The sequence below is a fragment of the Ricinus communis genome, chromosome 4 (genome assembly GCF_019578655.1).
Source record: "Ricinus communis isolate WT05 ecotype wild-type chromosome 4, ASM1957865v1, whole genome shotgun sequence".
In the NCBI taxonomy this organism is placed as follows: Eukaryota; Viridiplantae; Streptophyta; class Magnoliopsida; order Malpighiales; family Euphorbiaceae; genus Ricinus; species Ricinus communis.
Window position 1 is genome coordinate 31,729,511 of NC_063259.1, and position 24,979 is coordinate 31,754,489.

Genomic DNA, 24,979 nt, shown 5'->3' on the forward strand with positions numbered 1-24,979 from the left:
TAAATCAATAAAATATTAAAACCATAAAGTTCTCTAATGGAACACTAATTGCACCTTCTCTATCTCTATCTCTACTGTCTTATTTACACAATTGCAATTTGTAATCTTGGGTTATCCTTTTGATTTCTCTTTTTCTCCACCAGAAATCAACAGATACCTATTCTTCATCTGTCTTTAGGTTAAGCTAGCATTGGGCCCAACTACCCTAGCCCAAACAGCTATCCTCATCCTTGGGATGGAACCCATCAGAGGCCCATTGACCCAGAGATTGAGTGGCAAATAAATACTGAGGAATGGTTAGATTAGATGAACAAATTTATTTTCCAATTTCTGACATTCAAAATCCGATTTTTGCAAGTCTTGTTGATTCCATTACAAGCAACAATTTCGATTTTAACTATTTAAACCAATTCCTATTTTAATCAGCCTGCCAATGGAAAGTAGAAATGAAACCATTGCTTTTTATTATTATTATCTTTTTCACAGCAAAGTGAAGTGATGAACCAAAATCTGTTATGTATATGCAATCCCCACCTCAAACATTCTTCTACAAGTGCAATCTCGATATCTCTTTCTTTCTTTCTTTCTTTCTTTCTTTCTCTCCTATACTACTGGGTAGTGATACTCTAAATTTTTAGTGAAGAAATAAAATAACAAAAAAAGAAAAAACCTTTTTAACAATAATATACATCATACAACAATCACCTCTTTGACCTCTTCCTTGTCCTCCCCACCTCAGAACCTCCATTCTCTCTTCCCCTCTTCCCTGTCCCACCACCCGATTCCCCTCTCTCCGCTTGTTTTCTTGGTGGCCTTCCAACTCCTCTCTTTCCTCTTCCATTCTCTCTTGCACCTCTTCCCCTCGAACTCCTCGTTACCCTTTCTGTCATTCCATCTATAATCTTTCCTCTCCTTCTTCCTTTCTCCTCTTTTCCTTTGCTATCTTTTTTCTCGTCTTCCTCCGAAGAATCATTATCATTATCATCGTCGTAGTCCTCGTCATCATTCTCCGGGACTTCACTCGGTGAATTTTGCTTCATCCTTTTCAAGAAGCTAGCTGCTCCTTGCTTTTTCCTTGCGGTGCTTCCTTTCCCTTTCCTTTCCACCTTCATCTCCAAAGCGTCATGGGAACTAAGCTCATTACCACCATATTGGTGCTTTACCTCGCCATTCTTGTTGCTTGTATTACTGCTTCTATGATTGGAAATCGATCTATCTTTTGTCCTTTTCTTCCTTATACTTTTCTCTTCAATCTTAACAAATGAATCAATCTGTCTCTCATTCAACTTTATTTTCTCTTCAACCTCTCTTTCTTTCTTATCACCTTTTTTGATATCATTTTCGGGTATTGCTTTCTTTGAATTGCCCTTGCCACATACAACTATGGTGGAAGAAGATTTGTTGGGCTTTGAAAATGAAACTGCAGTTTGTTTTGGTTCAGGTTTTGCAGTGACAGGTTCAGTTTTAAGTTTTCGAAGCTTCTCTGTCATTTCCTTCTGAACTACTGCTCGGAGTTCACAAGCAGCAAGATTTTCTGGTGAGTTTTTCCTGAAGAAAATGATTGCATTGTTGAATAAAAGGAGGAGATCCCTGAAGAACTTTTGGATGCAAGAAGAATAAACCCCCTTATCAAGTCTAGATTGAATCGTTTGGAGATCAATGTGCTGTCTGATCAAGTTTTTGTACCTTTCTGATTCCTGCAAGACAAATAGAATGGTTGATAAATAGTATGCAAGCTATCTAAAAACAGCACTTCTACTGTTTACTTGCTGCTCTCCCGATGTGCGCACGTCAATAAATCTTCCTGCCAAGATACTGTTCGGACACACCCCCAGGGCACCACCCACCAAATGGACTTGGGCCGTAATTGCACGGAATTTGGTGTTAAAATCAAATGCCAACACCATTTCAGTGGAAAATAGTAGTTAATACACGTGGTCTTGAACCATTTAGTGAATTACGTTTTAGCGAATTCCCAATCAAAAATATTAAAATAAAAATATTTAGAAGCAATTCATGCCGTTGAATAATTAATAACCATAGTGTGGACGTGTCGTTTCGCATCCGCCTGACCGTGAGAGAATTGCCGCGTTAGGCAATTAATTTTTTCTTTTTCTTAAATGTGTTTAAGCATGTTCCCGAAACAAATAAAAAAAGCCACATTCTCTGTCAATCGCTCACTGCCACGAGTCATGACATATAAATATTGGCCGTCAAAGCCATTTTCCATTTTTCAGGAAGCTACACGTATACACCACACAGCTAGAGTTCCTATTTCTTCCTTCCTTCTATATTAACTGAATTTTTAAAATTTTATTTGATTAAATTTATAATCAAAATTACTTTTAAAAAAAAAATCATTGGAAAGAATTAAACTATCTTTTTATAAATATTTCTAAAATTTATTATAATCTTTTATAGACTTATAAAATTTTAACAATAAAATGGATAAATGAATATGATAAAGAATTATTACTTTTATTTGGAAAAAGATTAATTAATATAAAATACAGAGAGTAATTTAATTTAGACGGTCCAAAGGAATTCCATTTCCACATATACTTCCATAAGGTAAATGTTCTCTATGACACCCATTTAGAAATTCTTGTTTCTTCTTTTGGTGACAGACCATTCAGGAATTCTACTAAACCATTAATTAGCACTAGATTAATTATGACAAACAACAATAATAGGAGAAAAATCAACTACGATCAAAATATAGCAACCAAATCTGTAAAGGGCGCAACTACATATTGATAAAATGGCGACTCATTTTACGGAAATGGCCACTAATTGGGTGCATGGTCCTCAATGATGGGCTAGTCTTCGAAGAGCAGTGAAGTGATTAAAAAAATAATTACTAAAGAAAGAGAGAAACGAATAAAAATATCATCTCATAGCAAGTTCTTTTTCAAAACATAGAGACTAGTTATTGCCAGCTTCTTGTTAGTTGGCCAACGGTTTGAGAAACGCTTCACCGAAAAGCCACGCCAAAGGCGCAAGAAATTTCGAATCAGAGTTTCATTTTTTTTTTATTTTTTTTTTATCTTCCAACGAAAAAGAAAACAAAAGTCCGGGAAGCGTATGTTAGCGTGGCATGTTTAAATAGAGATATCAGTCAATATTTTGTGTATGTTGGCCCAAGTGGATGATCGAATATTAATTGTTTATTTTTCCTCAGAAATAGATAAACCCAGAGCCCAACAAGTGCAGCAAACATTCTAGCCTTAGGAATAGAAAGAATTCTTTTTTTTTAAATAAAAATAAAGAAACGGCTAAGGAGTGTATAGGGTTTTATCTTTAACCGTACGCGAAATGATCATGTTGTTTTCTAAACTCTAACTTAGACCCCACAAAGCCCCCTTCATATTCATTTCTGCCAAAATTAGATAAAATGCATAGCAGCTCAAAAGCTAACGTATATTCATTCACAAAGGACCACGGCAGCGAGCTTTCCTAACAAATTACTAATATACCCTTCTCTCCTGTAAGAGTTTTTCTTCTCTCTGAGACGAAGATCGATATTGCCGCTTCCCGTTATTTTATATGACTTTTATGGCTTTTTCTTTAATTTTAATTTCTTAACTAAAACGACATTCCATAAAAGTAAACAAATACCTGGCTTCGAAGCCGCCGCTCAAACGTCGAGCCAAGCCGATGAGACCGAATAATCCCAAGGAGCTTAACCAACGGTTCAGATTTGACGGCGGGAGAAACTTCATCACCACCTTCAGGCTCTTCTCCACTGCTACTCCCAACTCTGTCGCCACCCCCACTGCTACCACGCCGTTTCTTTTTATTCTGTGATAAACTTATTGAGCTTTGCACGTCACTGTTATTTTGCTTCTCCTTCTCTTTGTCTCTCTCTTCCCGCTTAGACTCCCCGACCGACTCGCCCACCTCATTTGACTCGCCACCGAATCCACCAGTAGTCTGACTCGTCTTTATTTCACTTTCCTTTTTAACCATTGCCAATGGCTTTTTATCATTACCGTTTTTGTGGGACCCTCCCGGGTCGGATCCTGAAGGAACCGGATCTTGTTCATTTTTATTTTCCGAGTCGTTTGGTTTTACTTTAATTTTCTGCTGCCTATCTACATCGTCGTTTTGCTGCCTTACCATTGTCGTTTCTGCTTTTTGTTGACCTGTAGAATTGGACTCGTTGAATGATCGACTGTCGCGCTCGTCGACGGAGTCATCACCGCCGGCGGTGGAGTTTCCGGCAATGGAAAATTTTCTCTCACTGATCAGATCTGCCTCCTCCTTGAAACTTCGCTCTCTCTCTTCCTCTAATCTCTTAACCTTCAATTCAAGCGACCTGCCATAATAACAAAAGAGTTATCAGATCTCAAAAGAGCTGCCAGCAATTTACGAATAATCGGATCTTTAGAAAGAAGCTTTGAGGATTACACGATCGATACATCACGTCGTTGAACCTCACGTCTAAGCTCTTCAACACGAATCTTGCGGAGTTGATCGATGATAGAGGATGTGTCGTTTTGAGACATGAAGCGTCGTTTAAGATCATTGTACTTATCTTTACAGTTTTGAGAAGTAAGAGAAGGGAGAGTAGAAGTTCTGTTCTGTACTTCCATGGCGATTGAGTCCCAACTCTTGGTGCCGTGACGGTTAACGGCGCAGGCTAGTAATAACTCCTCTAACGTACCCCATGGTTGCACGCTCGTTTCTTGGTGGTGATGTTGCCTAGCCATATGAAATCTTTTCTCATCTCGTCTCATGTCATCATGATTATTGTTATTATTATTATTATGTTTCGTTTAAAGCTTAAAGTTCAATTTTTTGTGTACTATGAAATATAAGAAAAGGAAAATTAGGGTTTGAGTTTGCCGTATTGATTTGTTTGGGTTTTCTTCCTTCTTGCTTTTATATATTTATTCTGTTCTGTGATGGACGACGACGATGGTTTTAAGTTTTTAACTTTTCATTTCTGTGTGTGTTTTAGTGTTTCTTGGCGGGTTTGGGTTTGGTTTCCTCTGAGTGCTTTGAGAGTTTTGGGCTTTTCGATTGATTTTTAACTAACGATTTGGTTTCGATTGTTGGGTTTATTATTTTCCCTCTCCTTTGGATTCTATGAGCAGAAGAATATATAATAGAATGTGGTTTTCCGAAAATGTCCTTTGCAGAGAATATTTTTACAATTACACGTGGTTTTAAGAGAAAAAGGGTTGGTGGCAGCATTGTAAAGGGCTTAGAAAATGGGCACCCACAAACCTCGTTCAAAACAAATGCTGCCCCTGATTATGGTTTTGAAATTGATTCTAGTCGCTTATGCAGAGATTGCAAGGACGTTATTACTTTAATTATAAAATTAAATATATAAAATTAAATATTATTATATATTTATTTATATTCTAAAAATAAATTAAATTATATATTTTTAACTTTTTAATTCTTATATTTTAAAAGTTTATAGTATATTGACATTTAAATTATTATAAAAATATTTATTAACTAATTTTAATATTATATAAATTACTACTATTAATATAATCTGTATTTTTAAAATTAAAAATTATTATATAATTAAATAGTTAATTTTGATAGTAAATATAATATCTAAAATTATTATTTAATTATAAAATTAGTTTATTAATTAATATAATATTAAAATAAAATTAATATGCTGTTTTTAATATAATCAATGTCTAAATATTACTAATTGTTATTTAATTTATAAAATTATACATAAACTTTAATTTCATGTGTAAAAGTAAGTACATATATCAAAATAAAAATAAAATATACATGTCAAAATAAAAATTATATGTTAAAAAACAGGACACATATTAAAAAAATTAGGTCACAAAATTAATATATATTGATGTTTATTCGTATGTTGCATAGTTGTTATTATTATTTGAATTATAAAATCAAGTTGATAGATACAACTTATAAGAATTATATATATATATATATATATATATATATATATATATATATATTATTTACTAATTTCAGTATTTTATAAATCCATACTATCAATATAATTTATATTATTTCTTTTATGATTAAAAAATTATTTATTATTAAATATAATATAATAAATAAGATTCTTAAGATTTTTTTTTAGAATCTAAATTATTATTTAATTATAAAACTAATTTATTAAGAAATATAAAAATAAAATATAATTAGTATGCTATTTTTTATAATAAAATTAGTATAATTATCTAATTAGAAAATTATTTATTAATAAATATGATATTAAAATATAATTAACATATAATTTTTTAGAACCAAAGTAAGTATTTAATTAAAAATATAACTTATCGATTAATAAATTAATAAAAAAATTATAAAATTACATATAAGTTTAGATTTTACGCATTAATAATAAATACACATATCAATACTAAAATTTTATACAAAAATTTTAATACATAATATTAAAAATTAAATTTTATAAATTAATATATATAGATATATAGATGTTTGAATTGTTAATGGTGGTTGGGCTGCTGACACTTTAATAATATGGATTAATCTCTCGTGCTCCATATGGACATAATAGTGTATATTTGTAATTTTTGATGAGAATCTTACATTTATAAAATAGATAGTAATGTATTGGATAATCAACTTTTTATTTAAATTTATCATATTATAATTAAACATAAGATATTCTTAAAGTTAATAATATTATAATATAATTAATAGAGTAATTCTAATATGTTATGGGGTGTATGATAATTTACATAAATAATTTTAATAATTTTTTTTAATGTAATTAGATACAAAATCAACCAATAACATATAGTATGTAGTTATTGGGCAATAAAATATATCATCACTCTTTTTACAAGTTTCTATATTTTTTAAAGTTTAATTAATAATAATTGAAAATTATTAAATTTATATGTAATATTTGTTTATATAAATAATTGAAATTTTATATAAATGTATTAATAATTTAAATTAACAAAAAAAAATATAAAAGTAATAAATTAGTCCATATAATTAATTATTAATAATTTAAAAATAAAATTGATATAGTATAGTATACAAGGACACTCTAGAAAAAACCCTAATTAATAGTTCATATGAAATGTTTCATGAAATTAATAGTTTTTACCCCAACCTAAAATTTAAGCGAGTTTTAGTCTTAACTCCACATGTTCTTTTGTTGGGCATTCTGAGCCCAGACGCAGCATATCTGCATTCGGCCCATTACCCAATTTTCCACATATTGGGATATTGGAACCATTTATGGCTCATGCCCTGCCAATGATATTCAATATGAGGTTCCTGGAAAATATCTGACTAAATAATATAAGTTATTTATTATAACCGTACGTTATTTTTAATATGAGAGATTTACAGAGGGCAGTGTTTCTAATTTTGATCTCTTACACCTCTAAATTCAATGGATAAAATTATCTAAATATGATGTATGTTAGAGGATTCTAAGCCATTATTTTAATAAAGAAAGCGGTGCATAATTTTCTCCCTCCTAAAGCCTTTTGCTAATGTTAGCAAGGAAATGTATGGAAAAGGCCACCAAACCCATTCGCCCAATAGAAAGAAACATTGAAGTAACAAATGCTCTCGCTTCTTTTCTAACCCAATCAATTCCGGGTCAGTAGAGCCCAACTCTCTATTCGGTGTTACCTTTTGGTGTCCAAATAGAAGTTGTTTTTCTGGTGGAAAATCAGAATCTACTCGCCTTTACATGCCGATTGCAAAGATGAGTGCGTAAAGTACTTGAGAATATTACACACAGTGAAATTTGGAGACTCAAATTTCAAGAGATTGATGGTAAAACAGATGATCAATCACGTCGCTGATAAGTTTGTTTCTTAGTGGGTGTGGAGATGTGACTGGTCACAACACAACCTCCTTCTCCTCATTTAATAGGCTCTCAGGTCAGGGCCATTGTTAGCCGAATAGAGTGGACGCTTGCTTTGCTTCAGGAGGTCTTGGGCCTGGTCTACCACACTTGTAATTCTCTTTCAAAGTGGAAGCCCCCCTCCTAAAAGACTATTTTTCTTTAATTATATAATCAAAGTTTAATTGAAAGATAGGAAAATGACCAAATTTTAGTTTAATTTTTTGACATGAGAAATTCTGTAATATTTTAGAGAATTAAAATTAAAATTATTATAATTTATCAATACACTGTTAATTGTTGTAATTTTACTACAATTTCACTTTTTTATCAACTTAGTTTTCATTTAACCCTACTAGTCATATCAATTTTTATAGAGTTTGAAGAAAAAAATTAAAAAATTAAAGAGTGAGAAAATAGTCTTTTCATAATTCAATTTTTTTTTTAATTCTAGTAAATTTCAACGAATTTTAAAAGATCTAATAGAGAACTATATATTTCGTTATTTATTCAATAAAATCGACTTTATACCAATCAAATTTCATTTAAGATTTAATTTTTAAAACTATTATTGGTGTTAATGAATCTAAATAATAATTGCTAACAATATAATTTTTAGTATATACTAAACATTATTTTTTATATGAAAAGATTAAATCATACAAATTTTTTTTATATTTTTCTCTTAAAAGATTCACATGTTGAATCCTAATATTGTATTTTAGTAGGGATTGGAAAAAAATAAATAAATAAAGATAAGCAAAAGATAAAGAGAGAGGGAGAATAAAAAGACAAAGAAATGCCTCATTTTGGCAAGAGATGGTCACGTGATAGTTGCAAGAGACATGACAAAAACAAAAACAGGACATAACGTACGGTACTCTACTCTCTACTTATATATCTTTATTTTTTCTGACGTAATAATGCTGATAAATAATAATATATTTTTCATTTTCATTTTCCAAAAAAAAATAATAATTAAAATAGATCACTTAAAAACAAGAAATCAGATCAATCCTCTGTAGAATGAAACCCCTCCACACCTCCAAATGTGGTCAAAACAAGTACTGCAGTTTTCTCTGGCCAATAGGAAAAAGTTTGATAAATGAAAAGAAAAAAGAATTCATAAAGTTACAGAACACATAACTAAATGCCTGTGAGTTGATATAGACGAAGAGCGGCATTGTAGCTTTTGCAAGGATAACAGTATTCATCCCTGCCACTTGATGCAGCCGAGGATGAGAGAGAATTTACAGCATTTTGGCCACCCAATATTTTAATGAATATTAAATTATAATTTACAATTTTATTTGTATATATAGAAAAGCGATTCTTATTTTATTTGATTTTAGCTCATTAAGACTTAAGAGCAGACTTAATTAACTAAAAATTAGAACAGAAAAAGGTCATTTGAGTCCCGAATATATGTAATTAAGAAAAACGAAAATGTAAAGATCCCATGGCGCATCACAGAAATAATTCTGAAACATAGAAAAATGGATCATCACAAGAATGGGTAAATCTGTCCATTCAGAGTCAACAGTTTATGTTTTGCTGTGGCCTTAAACATGTCCCTGACATGTTTAATTTCATTCTCTCTATCTTCTTGTTTGTATTCACAAAATAAATAAGGAACGCAATAGATAAAATTTTAATTTTTTGCTGAATTTTTGAATTATAAATATAAACTCGCAGTCATCTACTTGATAACGTCGTTGTATATTGAATAACTGATTAATTTATCATGCGAATTTTCTATTAAAGGGTTAAATAAATAAATTTTGGTTTTGGGTCAAGTCACTTTTTATTAGAACTAAATTGTATATCAGTCTTGTAATTCTTTTTATTTATTAAATTTAATTGTATATATAGACAGATTTATTTGGTACAGAGCTTTTTAACTCTATTTGGAGAAAAAGTTTAAATTTGGACCATTTAACCCATTGATACAAGTATATGGAGCAAGCTGGCACTTTGTCCGTTGCGTATTCAGGTATGACCCACTCTTTTAAGAGTTTAAGAAACTTTCCTTCCTTTATAAATTTCTTCGTTCATCTGTTAACACCACCAAAGCTACTTTATCTGCCAGAAACAGTAGCTAGAGGCTTCTGCTACAAACTCGTATGCCCTACCAAAGAACCAGAAAACAAAACACTTGCACATTCTTACATTAATTATAGCTTTCTAAGTAAACTCCAAAATGCAATGATCTGAGTTTGAAATTTGATCATCAGCTGCAACTATACAAAGCCTATTAACATACTGAAATTTTTACATTGTTATTTTCCATGCTTTAACATTACCCTCCGCCAAGGACAGTCCTGAATTACATTTGCATTGCAGCTAGCCGGGTGCATTTCTATATCACAGAAAATTTCTGTTCAGCTTAGGCCATGACGTTTGCTATAGTGATCATTCTGACCCAATATTATGTACAATCTCTCTGGTTCATGAACTTTTTGGCATGATTTTCATTTTTAAGTACGTCCTAATCTCACATGTGATTTCCTGACAAATCCTTATAACCATTTGTTTCTTCATCAAACTAGCCACTTGAATGCCACATTGCTAGTTGTCTTGAGAAGTTTTAATAATTAATGTGCAAAATACCAACGCTATGAACCTATAAATGCCAACTTTGCCAAGTTCATTTTCCAGACGCCCCAGGACCACTTGTCTCTGCAACAGAATAAGAACTAAGAAGATGACGAATTTTCTCTCGTGGTGAAATTTTCAACTGGGTAGTAGCTAGCAAAGTCTACTAGCTTGTCCAGAGAGTTTTGCCAATAATGAATGTGTTACTCTCAAGTGTCTGCAACGGAATAATCCCATTATGTTTAATCATTCTTCGTCTTTGATTTTAATTCTAATCATCGGCACTTTTAATAAAACGAAGTATATCTATGAATCTTAAGAATAATAAGATTAAGTATGTCTCTAAATTCTAAGAATCATCGACGCTTCTAATAAAATGGAGTATGTATTCCAGATACGTATCAGATAAGACATCGATATTAATATGATTTCTTAATTTACTAAAATATCTCTTAAGTTAGCATCCGATTCTTCATGAAATTGATATTTAACTTCTCTTAAATCCAAGAATATAATATCATAATAGGTGATAGAGGATGCAACCATAGAGAGTAAATATGACGATGGTTGTTATGGAGGATCACTCTTGGAACCGCCTCCTAGACCTTGGTAAGTTATTTAAATGCCTTCTAATTTAATTATAAGAGTAAAATAATGATGAGCGATCAAGATTGGGACATGGAAATCAGAGGTAATTGTAAATAATGAATTGAAACATTGAAAAAATAACTGAAAAAGTTGGTGAAAGAGTAGAGAGAAAAGCAAAAGCAAGAGCAAAAGGAGATGACGATGCATAAGAAATGCATATATTGGTTAAGTATGCAATTAAGGGAGTAAAAAGCTTAAAAAGATGTAAAGTGTGGAGTTAGAACGTACTTTAGTAATGATTTTGTTTGTTGAGGAGTCACGTGGGTTGGTTAAATAAGTGATGGAATAAAGTTCCTATAGCTAGAGTTTGGCGTGTTTTGCACCCACTATTCCAATAATGGAGGATATTTGCATATTTGCATGCATGTTATGTAAATTTGGAACTCTACCTCTGCTGCCTTAGCAAATTGTCACATGGCCTAGCACAATCATTATAATCCTTTCAATAATGTAATGTGCTGTTTTTCTTTATTTAAAAAAAAAAAAAAAACAAATTCAAAGTGTGGGGGCACATCAATTTTCTCTAGCTAATTCCAATTACCAAATAATGCACTATTTTTTTTTTTTTTAAAAAAGGGAAAAAGAAATTGAATTGAAGGATTGTAAAGAAAATGATATTGCAGATAGGAAATTAGTAATGTCATGACTTTATCTTTGTCCCTTTTGGTAGTTTACAGACTGCTGGCATATATAAGGCTGGTATGATTTTTATTTCAATGGGATTATAATTTGAATTGATGATTTTGAAATAATTGTACTTTTATAAGTCATAACAGGAGAGAATGCACATATCAAATTGATGGATCCACATCTACCAAAAAAGAAGAGAGATTTTGGGAAATGAGAGTGAAAAAGGAATAAAGTGAGAATGTAAATGTAAGGAGATATTTTTGATGAAATAACAAAACATACAGCTCAACCATGACACAAGATATGGTGATGTGACTCATAAAATAGCTTTGCTCATTTCATATGCCCTACCACCACACTGCATGTACCCCCAGTAGTACCACCAAATTCAACATATTTCCCTGTCTAGTACCTTGAATTAGTTCTAGAATTTCATTTTTATTATTATTTTATATGGAGAAAACAAGAAAATAAAATATGGGTGTGACTGGAATATTTGCCAATTCCACCTAACATCCATGGTCATCATTTTTATTATGTGAAAACTGCTCATCCCATCCCAAGATGTGATTGCTTTAGTCTACTTTGGAAATTTAGAAGGAAGTACATTGTTACTATCACTTGCTTACTGTGCCCATCCTCAAGTTAAATATTTTGATCTGCCCATTTATTTAGTACACCAGAATGTCATCTGTATTGTATCATTCCTTTCCCTTCACATTAAATGGTTTTAAAATTAATTTTTAACCATATATCATATTAAATCTATTTTATTTATTTACGTTAAAAGTGAATTGGTATTATTTTTTGAGACAATCCCTTAACATTTGTATCTCTAATCGAGCAAGAAACCAAAGAAAACATGGTCTAAGGAAAGAAGGGCAAGAAGAACATAGATGGAGGGAAAGATAAAAGAAAGAAAAATCTAAAAAAGAGAGAAAGCAGATGGCATGGCAGAGATTGGAGAAAGAGGAATCTAATCAGAGACTACTACTACTACTACTACTGGGACTGTCCATCACCACGTTCTTTCATTCATTCATGCTCTTCCACAGATTACATTTTACAAAACTTTATTTCCCACTCCTTTGCTCCTTATTTTACACACACACACTCTTTACCTTTATTGCATTCTATATCTATGCTTATTATTTATATTGTCAGTATGAGTAAAATTAATTCAATTATGCCTCCTTGCAGTTATGACTTACTTTTCACTTAATTAATTTTACCCTTATTTACTACAACCAGTGAAAACGCAGAGGTTTCTTACATTTCAGAATCAATTGATTGGCAGTGGAAATGAATGGATGTGTTCGGGTCAGGGTTTTAATATTTTAGTAAATTTTAACAGTAAGTGCAATGGCAAGTTGTTAAAATTTATTAGAAAAACCAGTTGGTTTTCTTTTTACAGATTACAATACACGGTGTCCCCCTCTCGCATGCTCAGAACGCTACACGACAAAATCGCTGGTCCAAAAAGACTAGTCAAAACACACATTTATTATTACCAAAAATAAAACCCAAAAACAATAGATAGATCCAACGGCTAGTTACTAGGGTCGGTAATTGGCTGCTCTATGGACAATAGAGTAGGGGAGAACACTCCAAAACTGATTTTTAAAAAATGTTTTTAAGTAATTATTTTTTAAAAATTATTATTATTTTGTCACATGTAATCTTGGCTATGCAACATATGATAATTATTTATTATAAAAAATATAAAACTTCCACTTTTAAGATCAAAGGCTTTTATAATTAAACTATTATTACGGAAAAAGTTGGCATCACCGTCCAAGTTGCATCAAATTGAAAGGAAGCTTTATTTACACATTTTTATGTGAATAACAAAAAATGGATAACTACATTTATTTGTATAAAAGTGTTATATGAAAATTATACAAATTATTTTAATTGCTGATTTAAAAATCATATAAACATTATAATGAAGAAATGGATAGCTGCGAATTAAGCATGCTAAAATCATGCAATCTTGTAGGCCACCTTGCATCTTTTGCAAAACAATTATATGTTTATTTTTTCTTTTTTGCTTTTCCTATTATAAGTGAGTTGTTCTCCAATTAGCCCATCAAAAGAAACCTTTATCCAGTTTGTAGTTTGTATTATTATGAAATTTCTGCCTGAATATTTACTTACGTGACATTCTTTGTCTAAAACGAAAGTTGAATTCCAAAAAGTATTTATTTCCTTCAATTTTCTTTTTCAAACTCATATCAAATAAGGACCCACTGAGTACAACCATATAAGCTCATGACATTGTAATGTCAGCACCAAATTTAGAAGGCAGGTGCCACAGCATCAAGTGCGAGCAGAACAAAGAAGACATCATCACTCACTAATTTTTGATAAACAAATATATATACAACTTCTTTTAATGAATTTTTAATAAACCTCTTAAATTACAGTGTAAAGAATATTTTTAATTACTCAGCCGTTGTACTAATTAATTGGCTACACTCTTAAATATTGATGCATCCAGCTCCTCAATTTTTATTTCATCTATTATCTACATAAAGATTTCTTCTTTTCCGTGGTGCTATATACACACTCACTTGGTAATTCTAAGTAAAAGTCCAAGAATCTGCCAAGGAATCTGGCCAAGTCAGCATGTAATATTGGAAATTGACCAGCATGTTTGATCCACTCATGGTCCACCGACCATGTAATCTTTACCCAGATATCAATCAGCCATTACAAAAATCTATAAATTAGTCTGCTAATATATTTTGTTTTAAAGAAAGGGGGGCAAGAGTTTGGGATCAGACTGACGTGCAAAAGATTAATCAGCAGAGCTGGCGCCTCTGTTAATCTATTTGAATCTGGGCATCATTTCCCAAACTCCACCACTAAACAACAAAAGTCATTCCCATTATAATACTTTGTTTTATCAAATATATTAGAAGAAAAAGATTAGATTATATCAGCTTAAAATCTGGTGTCACGAACTCCTTGGAGCGCGTGCATATCAAATGCTGGCTACCATTACCAATCAAACAAAAACCAGAGAGATTCCATATCTTTCAGTCGAGAAAGAAAAAACTACAGAATTAGCTGGTTAGATCAGAAGAACAATGAAAAAGCTACAATAGAAAGAAAGAAAGAAAACGGAACGACATAAGCAACCATAACAATAGAATGAAAAGACTCTCTACTGCTTATATACATACATCCCTAAATGTCCATGTCGCCATTAATTTCTTTTCTTCTTCTCTTTTTTTCCCCTCATCTTGAAGAACAGAAAATTTTGAACAAAAGCCCAGAACAGAAAATCTAAGAATAGCACAATAACCAACCGCTAAAATTGATAAATGTTACTGTTGTTGTTGTTGTACCAGTAGTAGTTACCCTTTCATGTTCGATTCCTGCTATTACTGTGCTGCTGCTGTAACTGCGCTTTGTTACTAGATTCTCTTTTTTGGGGCGACGAAGAAAACAGCTGACCAAAGCCAAAAGACTTGGAAGTTCCTCTAAGTGAACAGACTGGGACATTGAGAACGGGAGTGACTCTAACGTTAGCTGAATACGACCTCTCCATTCCTCTATGTTTAAATCTTGGACCTCCGTTAAAGCTACTCGGACTGCTAGAACTCCTTTCCAAACTCTGAAACACTATCTTCCCTGAAGAATTCATTCTTGGGCTGTCCACCGATACACCTCTGCTCGATTGATCCTCTGCTGACCTCCGCATCGGGCTCCTCCCCACTCGATTCCCAGCCGCTGGATTATTGCTGCTATTCCCATTAGCATTATTAATCTCCGACCTGGGCTTCACCATTCTCATTCGTGGAGGATTCTGGTTCGGATTTCGATTGAGAACAAACGGGTTTGGGTTTGGGTTGGTGTTCGGGTTTGGTTTCTCTGAATCAAGAGAGAGTCTAGGGAGATCCTCGTGGTCGTGGCCAGAAGATGAGGAAGAAAGTGATAATCGCGAAGATGAAATGGAAACAGACTCGCAGTCTGAGTCTTTTAACAATGGTAGACTCAGGGAGTGATCTGAAGTTGAAGAAGAGTTACAACTGCAAGATTTAGAACTCCTATGCAAGAAATGCTTCAACGATTTTGGGTTAGGGTTGGGGTTAGAGGAAGACAACGACGCCGTTTTATGGTTTTCAGCTTTAGAAGAATTAGCATTTTGGTAAAGCTTTTTCAAACCTAGCAACTCTTTCCAGCGACTCGAACACCTAGGAGCTTTAGGAGAAAACAAGTAAGGATCAGTACCAGATATTTCCATCTCCATTATTCTACTACGACATGATTTAGCCGTCGTCGTTTCGGGCGACCTCATCTCACTTAAGCCACTATTAACAGCAGCCTTAATATTGTTCACTTGCAACGGCACAAGCTTCCCGTCGGAGAATAACTCGTCCGCAGGAAGCATAGTAACAGGATCGTCAAGACGGAACTCGAAGTCAACAGGATCTAACGGATCTTCAGCTTGAGGATCGATCTTAGAAGATCCAGGTTGCTTTGAAGAAGTATCCTCTTCACGGCTGAAAGAGATTCGAGGACTTAGCCAGCCGTAAGACGGATAAGTGGCCGGAGGGAATTTGTCCGGGGACATGGTGATGTTGTTTACGCAGGCGGAGGCCATTGTGGAGTAGGATCATGCAAAGTCAAGAGGGAGCAATGTTTGTGGAGGTGTGAAAATGCATTAACTGAGAGGTCAGGCGAGGCGAGATCTATAGAGAGGGAGGGAAAGGTTTTGTTGGCGCTTTTGTTGTTTTTTAGTTTTAGTTTAGGGTTTGGAAATTTTTGCAAGTTGTGAGAGGGCTAAGTCCAAGTGGGTTTGTGCCTCTGCATTGCACTTTTGTTTTACAGCAAGTGACATATGTCCAAAAGGGTACTCTCTTTTTATATAACAACTCCATTATTTCCTTCTCGCTCCCACTACGGCTTCATTTCGGTTTCCTTCTCTCTTCTTTTTTAATATATATAACAAGTTTAATGGATAAGCAATGAAGAAAACTGGGGTCATCTCCTTTACCAAAAATGATATCAATTATCAGTTATACAAAGTGTAATTTGGGCAAGGCAAAACTATAATTAGTCAATCATCTACATCCACTCTAATACATTTTCATATAAAGCGGGTTAGATTTGACTTCAATTCATCCATATCATGGAATAGAAGAAACAACTTTATATCAATTATCAAACATGGCCGCATAGAAAAAGAATAACAAAAGAAAACTGTGCCCCCATTTTTTATCCGGTTTTAGCCACATCAATGGTGTCATTGTTAAAGTCCATCAGGCCTTATGGCTTCGATCCAACAGAAGTTTATTTATTGGGCCTAACTAAATTTGATTTCCATCAAGGCCGGAAAATCTTAAACCTCTTCCAACTCCGAAGCTAAACCCTAATTTCCCTCTTTATATACGCCATATTCTCTACTGAACTTCTATCTTTAGTTTTCTTTATCCTTGTTCTACTCGTTTTGTGATTTTGTTTGATTTTGAGGATGAAATGGGGAAGGTGATGATAGTATCTGTCGCCCCAGTCTTACAAGCATGTGCTTGGTGGTGATCGACACTCTCATGTCTGATTCTCTTCTTCTTTCTCTATTTTCTTTCTTCTTTGAATTTTTCTTTTATATTTTTTTTTAAGATTTCAAAATATATTAACGCAAGGTGAAGCGTGATGATGTTTATCCATATAATTCTGTCGTCAAAATGATGATCACTAATACATGCACTACCATCTGATTTCTCTTGCTGTTTAATCTCATAATTTTAACTTCAATTTGTTCTTTTTTAAAAAATCATTTAATCTGATACCATCTCCTAAATTGTGCAATCTATGATGCAATCCTCACTCAGTTGCTGATATTGATGTGATTAATTTGTTATATATTCACCATCTTTCGACTGAGATTGCGTTGTTATATTATACTTAATTTAAAAGAAAAAGAATATTTTCTTTTTGGTTTTATAAACATCTTGCAATTTGAGTTTTGCCCGTGGTATCTGACGCCTAAGCATTTATCAAGTAGCTAGGCGTTTCGTTAGAAGGGCAAAAAGTAAATACTTTCGGGTAATTGCGACACAGCTTGCTTTAATTGGTTTTTTCTCATGAGCTTGCTGTTACTTTAAACCTGTTTACATTGACTCAATTGATTAATGCCGGAGTTATTTTGCTTTGTTAAAGATTGCCAGTGTCTTCTCGGCCATTGTTATTTGGCGTTTTTGTTTTATTCGTTCGGAGTTTCGACATGTTTGAGGCAACGCTTGAGAATTAGAGAATACCAAACTATTAATTAACAGGACCATCATGCAATTCGATTCGAGGTCACTTTGCCTATGAAAAATAGTCAAATCAACAGAAAATAAGTATAACAAGAACAAACATTGCAAACTATGCTCGATACATATCAGTTCTCAAATAATGACTTGCCAGACCGGACATTAAGACTTGGTAAGATAAGAAGTATACTTTGCATAATTATTAATCAATTGGTAAAATAAGAAGTATACTTTGCTTAGTTAATCTAAAGGCGTGGAGATGATAAAGTATTTATGGAATTAATAGGAATTGCTTGGATTTTAGGAATGAAGGGTGAAGGTGGGAATGCAAATTCTGGTATTGGGGGGATTAACACCAATTGCAGAGTTGATTCTAAATATGTAATACATATTTTTAATATTATATATTCAAGAAAGAAAATGATTACTCAGATGAATGACGGATAGAAAGTCCAAATTTGCAAGTGTTCTGCTCTAGATACAAGTCCAAATATTCAATAATCATCAAAATGAGTTCATAAGATAAATGACCCTCGTCTACCCATAATAAAGATGCTAAATTTCTTCTTTCAATGTGCTTTCTCTTCTTTCGTCTTGAAAACGCAAAGAATGTTTTGATTTTTCAAAAAAGTAATGCTGAGGTGAATGCTGGCTGCATATAACAGAATTAGAGAATACATTTTGTAGGTTTAATAGTACAAATAATGTATGAGCAGGGATTCAGTTCTAAACAGGTGGAAAAACTTAATTTGTCTACTTGTTTTGCATATTTACTTCTGTGGGTTGTACAGATGTTTTCGTTTTCAATTAATTTCTATTTTGGATTCAACCAAGGAAAGAAAAAGCATAAAAACGCCAAAACACAGATTTTCAACGCACAAAAAAAAGGCCTAGTTGACTGGTAAAACGGTTTTGAGTTTTGATTGCTATTAAATTGACTACAAGTCTCTGGAGTTCCCTCATTACATGCATCAGCTGTCCACAATATACTTCCCAGCACCTGAAGGCTTGAGCGAGCAATGGAGTACACTTCCAAAACGTTCCCCTGTGAGAGCGCCCGCCTGGAGCACAATCGCCTAAGATTAGATTTGACCTAACAGAGCATATCTAGATAACATTTATTTCCTTCAAGCATATGAAACCTCCCGAGTAACAATTCCAATGATCAGATGTAGGCTGAAGAACCAAGCTGAAAAATACTTCCCCAATTTAATCTTATAATAAGCATACACTCAGAAACTAATCACTCGTTGTACCATTAATAGCAAGCTCTGCTGCCACAGTGGTAGATTGGACTTTACAAAAAGTTTGCACACTCCTTGACTTGCAAAATTAGCTTCTTAATCAATAAAAGAAAAGCAACAAGTTAACTTCAAAAATCTTTGTTTGCTGCGGTGAGCGATTTTAGTAGCTCAGTACACTCTCCAGCCTCTTTTTGATTATGATAGGAGTTCTCACAAATTTCAATTCGCGGTGGATATATTGCCAGGGTTAGATGTTGCTGCTGCTCTCCCTAAGCACAAGAGTAAGAAAAAGAAAAAGACACAGTTCAACTCCAATGACTATGAAACAATATCTTGTTCATAAAAGCTAAGAAAGTAGATGAAACAATGTGAGAAGCTGTCCACAACAGTTGGTTTAGGTATAAATATTTCTCCAACATGTTCAAGTCTTTGTTCATCCAAAGACGTTAGTAAAATAATAATATATTAGGAAAGGTTTAGCAAAATTTCCCTTGAGATATCTGGTTTCACCAACAATTCTCTATTAAAACTGGACAATTATTCATTGAATAAGCCGAAAGAATCTATAACAAACAAAGGATGAGTAGCAAGCCATCCAAAACTAGTGCTAGTGTTGTAAGGAACTCTCCATAATAGTAATCTCATCAGATTACATCCAAGATTTAAGATGTTCAAAGAATATAATGCAATACAAGGACATAAAATTACAATTGCAGAAGAAGAAACACAGGTACCTTGTGGAAGACCCAACGAAAGCACTCGATCTATATTATCAATACGTTTCTGCATAGATTTTAGAAGAAAATTCAACGACGAAACTCTCTTTCTAACTGCTGAAATCTTCGCAGCATGTTGCATAATGAACGGAAAAGGCGCATCTTCTAACAATTTGTCAAGCTCTACCCCACCATTCAACACACAATCAAAAAATAAAAATCAATCTTTATAACATTTCATAAGAAATAGTATACCCAAACATAGTGTGGGGGGAAGCTAAAAAATTGCAAGAATTCAATTCTCGTGTTTGGATTGACTATATTTGCTGCTTGCTAGAATTCAATTCTTTCAGCTTAAAAATAGTAACAAGGCATTTTGAAAGAAATAAAGTAAGGGCATACATGACATGATTATACAAGAATTGAACTCGGTTACCTGCAGTAAGACGATCGATAGAGGAATTAAGGAGGTCTTGGCTTTTGAAAGTGTCTTCAGCTTTAGAATCGAAATCTCTAATAATACTGCCTAACATCGTAGATAACGCCTTTGCTAATGCATCGCTGCTTTTTTTGATATCGTTTTTGGGTATAGATTGCTCGCCTTTAGGGTTATCTTCAGTAGCATCGTTATCTGAAACTGCAGAGTCCATTCCGTCGGTGGAATTGCAGCGCACTCTTGGGGTTTCCATTTTCACCGTTGGAGTGAGGAAGAAGATGAAGCTTATGCAGTGACGGGCCAAGATATTTCTTGGAGGCCTATTTACATGAAAATCAGATATGTAGCTTTTTGTAGGCCCATATGGTTTTTTAGTGGACCGAACAGCCTTTAGTAAATGGTTCAAAAAAACAGCCTTTAGAAAAGGTCGCAAAGACGAAAATACCCCTTAAGCGTGAGTGTGAGTTGGCACGGATTAGGGTTTTCAATAGGGAAAACCCTGGGGCCTATAAATAAGAAGGAGAGGGCGGTCTTTGGCCATAAACTTGTAGTAGAAAAGCTGGTTGGTCAAGAGAGATCGGCGAATTGAGAGACGGACGTTGATTTTGAAAGCTTGAACCAAGATGAGAGCTAAGGTATGTGTTGATTTAGATTTTATTGATTTTCTGATTTATTCGATGATCTAGAATCTGTCTTTGCTAGCATTGGATTACTTATGTATTTGCTGTTAAATTCGATTTTTAGGGTCTTATTGAATCATAATAGGTTGTGAATTCTGTCCTTTAACTTGATCCCTATGAACGTATGAAAGTTCAAGTTTTGTTTGATTTTATTTTAGTAAACAGTATTTGTTACGCATAAGAAATTAATTTGCATGTCGAACTGAAAGATAATCATTCAAATCCAAGTAATAAATTATAGTCGGATGGAAATTGTCGTATTCTAGATTATACGGTAATCTGTTTTCAAGTTTTTCTTTACACTGAAAATGTTGCTGAATTTTTTTATTTTATTTTGTTTTTGAGGTAATTGTTTCAGTTTGTGCAATTAATTGTGAAGAGAGCTTAATGCGTTATTATTTGTATATTTAGTGGAAGAAGAAGCGCATGAGGAGATTGAAGAGGAAGCGCCGAAAGATGAGGCAAAGATCCAAGTAGGCAAGTAGACTGGGACCAGATGGTGTTCTCTCCATCTACCTTCAGTTGGTAGACTGATGGATTTTAGGGGAAAGCGTCATTTATTAACAGTCTTTTAGTTTTAGTTTTAGCTACCTACTGGTGCTTTTGAGACTAATGTTCTCCGACTTTGGATTTTTTGAGTTGTGTTTTGACTTATATTTTGTTTTGCTGTTTAATGGATTTCTGCACCACAGTATATCGTATTCCCTAAGTAGTGTTGCTTTCTTTTGGCTTATGCAAACTTGATTATATTATTATAGGTTATTAGTAGTTTTGTGGCATTGAATTTTATCTTTATGGCCATGATTCTTTCCCTCCATAACCATTAAGTTTTATCAACCTCTCCTTGAAGAGGAAGCCTTTACAACTCCTTTGTTGCTGTTCCTTTTTTGTTTTCATTCTGATGGTAGATTCATTTTGTTTTTCTCCTCATTTCTATGATGCTTGGAACTAGCTAATAGGCTTCGGTGGCTTTTAATTTTATCTGTATTGAAACTCTGGGACGGGATGGGAATGAGCTAATACTGTCTCCAACGTGTACAAGTATATAGTTGGTTATCATCCGTTGTTAATTCTTTTAGTTTTGTATTTCCAATTAAGTAAAATCTCTTTCACATCATCTTTTTATTAAACTAGCTCGGAATCTTTGATCATTTCAGCCGCATTGGTGTTCAAATGACGGTTTAGAATGCAAAAATAAGACAAAATTTCGCCCAGTCCAAAAGGAAGGATAGGAAATTTTCCAAGGAAACCCAGAGAAAGGAGAACAAGGATTATTTATAAAGTGGATTCTGTGAGAAAGAAACTCTAGTACAAGTATTTTCAAGAATCTTCGAGATTGCTAAACTTCGTAACCAAAATGAATAATATGTATTACATATCATCTGAAGGCATAGACAATCAATTATATGCACATCTTGGCACAGTAACCAGGTGAGGCAAATAGAGAAAACTACCCCTTTCAGACCTCTGGATAACTTTATGAGTTAGGGTGGCTCTCAATCTGAAGAGTGACAATTTCAATTTTTCTTTGAGAGCGTTCGCACTGGGATTATCAATCCGTATTTCTTACTCTTCGAGCTCTGGCATTGTTTTAAACTGGTGCACCCTCCAGGTCATATTGCATAATAAGCCTTTCAACTGTACTCTGACTCATGACTTGTCTCAGATGTAACTCTCGCAGAACTTCCGCTGCCAACTCCTTTTCCTCTTCGTGAATTATGCCTTCTACTAAAATAGTATAAGTCGTCTCGCTAGGCGTGTACCCCTTCTCAATCATCATTTCGAAAACCTCCAACGATAAATCCGTTCTGTGAGATTTGCAAAATCCTAGTATTAGAGCATTGAAATTGTCAATATCAGGCCTATAATGATCTTCTTCCAATAACTTGAAAATCTCCGCTGCCTCATACAGCATGCCCTCAATACACAACCCTCTAATCAGAGATGAATATGTGTAAGAATCAGGAGTAAATCCATACTTCGTCATCTCATACAACAGTAGAAATGCTGGATATGTGTTCCCTTTTTTACACAAGCATGAGACCACACCTTTGTAATAGTCATGGATGGAGGAATTTTGCTTATTTCCCAAGCTTTGAATTAAGGAGAATGCTTCTTGTACCTTACCCTCATAGCACAGCACTGCGATGGCATTGAATGTTCCCTCATTGGGACTACAGCGACCAAAAATCATTTGGTCTAGACAATTAACTACAGCTTCCACCTTCCCCTCTTTGCAAAGCCGAGCAATTATAGGGTTGTAGCTCGTAGCAGTAGGCTTAAATGGTCCCATCATCATTTCATCAATAACCTGAAGAGCTTGCTCTATCTTTCCATGGAAAGCCAGTGAACCGATTAGTATATTATAGGTAACGATGGATGGGGAGCGCTCCCTACCATTCATCTCAGCTAGAAGCTCATTTGCTTCCTCCCATCGCCCTTCATAGCATAGGCTCCTTAGCAGAATATTATAGCTTACCACATTTGGACTGAAGCCCTTTGAAGGCAAATTCTTAAAGAGTCGAATCGCCTCTTCAATCCTTCCTTCTTTGCACAGTCCAGTTAACAGAACATTGTAACTAACCAAGTTAGGCTGTCCACCCTTTGCAATTATCTCATCTAGAAGCCTCATTGCTTCATTGACTCCCCTCTCCTTATAAGCTGCTTCAAGCAAAGATGAATAAGTAAATGCATTCGGGACCAGTCCCTTCTGCATCAACCTGTCCAGAAACTGTAAGCTTTTATTCAAGTTTCCATGCATGCAGAGGCCTTTGACCAGGGTATTATAGGTAACAGTGTTGGCTGGATAGCCAGAATCTTCCATTTTTTCCACTAACTGCATAGCATACCCCACATTCCCTCTCTTGCACAAATGGTTCACCAAAAAAGTATATGAAGCAGCATCAGGAATAATACCACAACTAATCATCATTTCCATCACTCTTATTGCTTTCTTCATCTTATTCGATTTGCACAAATCATACAATAGCTGAGTTGCCTGAACAACATCAGGCTTGTGACCATTTTTTACAATATGCTCTAGATGGAAAAATGCATCACTGATCCTCATATCCCTATTTCTCTGGTCATTCTTACCAGACCTCCAATTAGGTAATGTAATAACAGAATCCTTGGGAGAAATTGTGATCTGGGTAGAAGCCAAAACTCTAGTGAAATCCTTATTGAGCGAGAAAGAATGAAGATTTGGTATATGGGAAAAGAAACCACAAGCAATCCTTGCTGCCTCTGTAAATGGGTTTGTTAAAGGAGATACTGAATGCACCAAACTTGCCATTGGCCTAGCACAATTATAGACCCACAGAATCCTAATCTCTTTCAGACCAAAAACAAAGAAAGATTTCACCTTTTAATCCCAAGCATTGACAAAGGAGAAGAATTCAGAAAAGCTAGGTTTCCCTAACACTTGAAATTTCCGGGATGAGCATAAATAAGAGAATGGAGTGCTACCCAAGTGCTACTGATGATAAAGAGGATAGAGAAATGTGAAAAAACAAGAGTGGCATCTGATATTACACGTTCAATATATAGATTGTATCTAGAAGGAGACAGAATAGATAACATACAGCGAGTATGGCCTGCTTGCTTTTATCAACCAAAAGTCGATTCTTTTCTCGAATAGGAAGAGTTGGAGTAGAAAAATTTGAGACCCCGAGCTAACAAACAGCGTTGTACTGCACTAACACATTCATACCTGTAATTTTTGAGCAGGAGATGTAATGTAGTCGGATTCCTTTTAGGCCAGTGCAGTCGCGTCCAATCGGTAATTGCTTTTCTACTTATCCAAAGACCAATAAGTTGTGGATTTGTTTCACGCCAAGTACGCTTGTCGTTTGAACGCGTGCCAGCTTTTTCTTAATCGGACTTCTGATGAAAGTTCAGGACATGCAAGCCTAGTCATTG

General features: G+C 34.1%; 4 protein-coding genes, 2 long non-coding RNA genes and 4 other non-coding genes across 10 annotated transcripts; 5 read left to right on the plus strand and 5 right to left on the minus strand.

Moving 5' to 3' along the window:
- Positions 1 to 441: 441 nt before the first annotated feature.
- LOC8272649 (glutamic acid-rich protein) lies at positions 442 to 4,739 on the minus strand. Its single transcript, XM_002513384.4, has 3 exons — positions 4,411 to 4,739; positions 3,619 to 4,318; positions 442 to 1,697 (listed from the first exon to the last, which is right to left on the minus strand). The coding sequence occupies exons 1-3, from the start codon at positions 4,737 to 4,739 to the stop codon at positions 702 to 704; spliced, it is 2,025 nt and encodes a 674-aa protein (XP_002513430.1). The 3' UTR covers positions 442 to 701.
- On the plus strand, positions 3,257 to 4,852 carry LOC125369903. Its single transcript, XR_007215586.1, has 2 exons — positions 3,257 to 3,487; positions 4,152 to 4,852. It is a non-coding gene; the product is annotated as an uncharacterized LOC125369903 (long non-coding RNA).
- A 9,640-nt stretch (positions 4,853 to 14,492) lies between these two features.
- Positions 14,493 to 14,578, minus strand: LOC112533896. Its single transcript, XR_003078238.1, has one exon. It is a non-coding gene; the product is annotated as a small nucleolar RNA Z122 (small nucleolar RNA).
- A 144-nt stretch (positions 14,579 to 14,722) lies between these two features.
- LOC8272648 (homeobox protein 9) lies at positions 14,723 to 16,614 on the minus strand. Its single transcript, XM_002513383.4, has one exon. The coding sequence runs from the start codon at positions 16,329 to 16,331 to the stop codon at positions 15,090 to 15,092; it is 1,242 nt and encodes a 413-aa protein (XP_002513429.1). The 5' UTR covers positions 16,332 to 16,614; the 3' UTR covers positions 14,723 to 15,089.
- A 597-nt stretch (positions 16,615 to 17,211) lies between these two features.
- LOC112533898 lies at positions 17,212 to 17,288 on the plus strand. The gene has a single exon (XR_003078240.1). It is a non-coding gene; the product is annotated as a small nucleolar RNA U31b (small nucleolar RNA).
- An 82-nt stretch (positions 17,289 to 17,370) lies between these two features.
- Positions 17,371 to 17,451, plus strand: LOC112533900. The gene has a single exon (XR_003078242.1). It is a non-coding gene; the product is annotated as a small nucleolar RNA Z195/SNORD33/SNORD32 family (small nucleolar RNA).
- Positions 17,452 to 17,531: 80 nt separating this feature from the next.
- On the plus strand, positions 17,532 to 17,618 carry LOC112533901. Its single transcript, XR_003078243.1, has one exon. It is a non-coding gene; the product is annotated as a small nucleolar RNA Z196/R39/R59 family (small nucleolar RNA).
- A 1,258-nt stretch (positions 17,619 to 18,876) lies between these two features.
- Positions 18,877 to 20,703, minus strand: LOC8272647. Its single transcript, XM_015715809.3, has 3 exons — positions 20,379 to 20,703; positions 19,961 to 20,125; positions 18,877 to 19,495 (listed from the first exon to the last, which is right to left on the minus strand). Exons 1-3 carry the CDS (start codon positions 20,629 to 20,631, stop codon positions 19,446 to 19,448), a joined length of 468 nt encoding a protein of 155 aa, XP_015571295.1. The 5' UTR covers positions 20,632 to 20,703; the 3' UTR covers positions 18,877 to 19,445.
- Positions 20,704 to 20,788: 85 nt separating this feature from the next.
- LOC112533878 lies at positions 20,789 to 21,767 on the plus strand. Its single transcript, XR_003078230.2, has 2 exons — positions 20,789 to 21,013; positions 21,470 to 21,767. It is a non-coding gene; the product is annotated as an uncharacterized LOC112533878 (long non-coding RNA).
- A 546-nt stretch (positions 21,768 to 22,313) lies between these two features.
- On the minus strand, positions 22,314 to 24,864 carry LOC8272646 (pentatricopeptide repeat-containing protein At1g79080, chloroplastic). Its single transcript, XM_002513381.4, has one exon. The coding sequence runs from the start codon at positions 24,351 to 24,353 to the stop codon at positions 22,650 to 22,652; it is 1,704 nt and encodes a 567-aa protein (XP_002513427.2). The 5' UTR covers positions 24,354 to 24,864; the 3' UTR covers positions 22,314 to 22,649.
- Positions 24,865 to 24,979: the final 115 nt, after the last annotated feature.

Bases quoted from the DNA above. Each gene is read 5' to 3' on its own strand.
- LOC8272649 (XM_002513384.4), bottom strand. From the start codon at position 4,739: ATGAGACGAGATGAGAAAAGATTTCATATGGCTAGGCAACATCACCAC. The intron at 4,319-4,410 runs GTAATCCTCAAA...TTATTATGGCAG, and splicing joins CGACGTGATGTATCGATCGT to GTCGCTTGAATTGAAGGTTA. The intron at 1,698-3,618 runs GTATTTGTTTAC...TTTGTCTTGCAG, and splicing joins AGCGGCGGCTTCGAAGCCAG to GAATCAGAAAGGTACAAAAA.
- LOC8272648 (XM_002513383.4), bottom strand. From the start codon at position 16,331: ATGGCCTCCGCCTGCGTAAACAACATCACCATGTCCCCGGACAAATTC.
- LOC8272647 (XM_015715809.3), bottom strand. From the start codon at position 20,631: ATGGAAACCCCAAGAGTGCGCTGCAATTCCACCGACGGAATGGACTCT. The intron at 20,126-20,378 runs GTAACCGAGTTC...ATGGTGGGGTAG, and splicing joins TATCGATCGTCTTACTGCAG to AGCTTGACAAATTGTTAGAA. The intron at 19,496-19,960 runs GTACCTGTGTTT...TCTTGTGCTTAG, and splicing joins TTCGTTGGGTCTTCCACAAG to GGAGAGCAGCAGCAACATCT.
- LOC8272646 (XM_002513381.4), bottom strand. From the start codon at position 24,353: ATGGCAAGTTTGGTGCATTCAGTATCTCCTTTAACAAACCCATTTACA.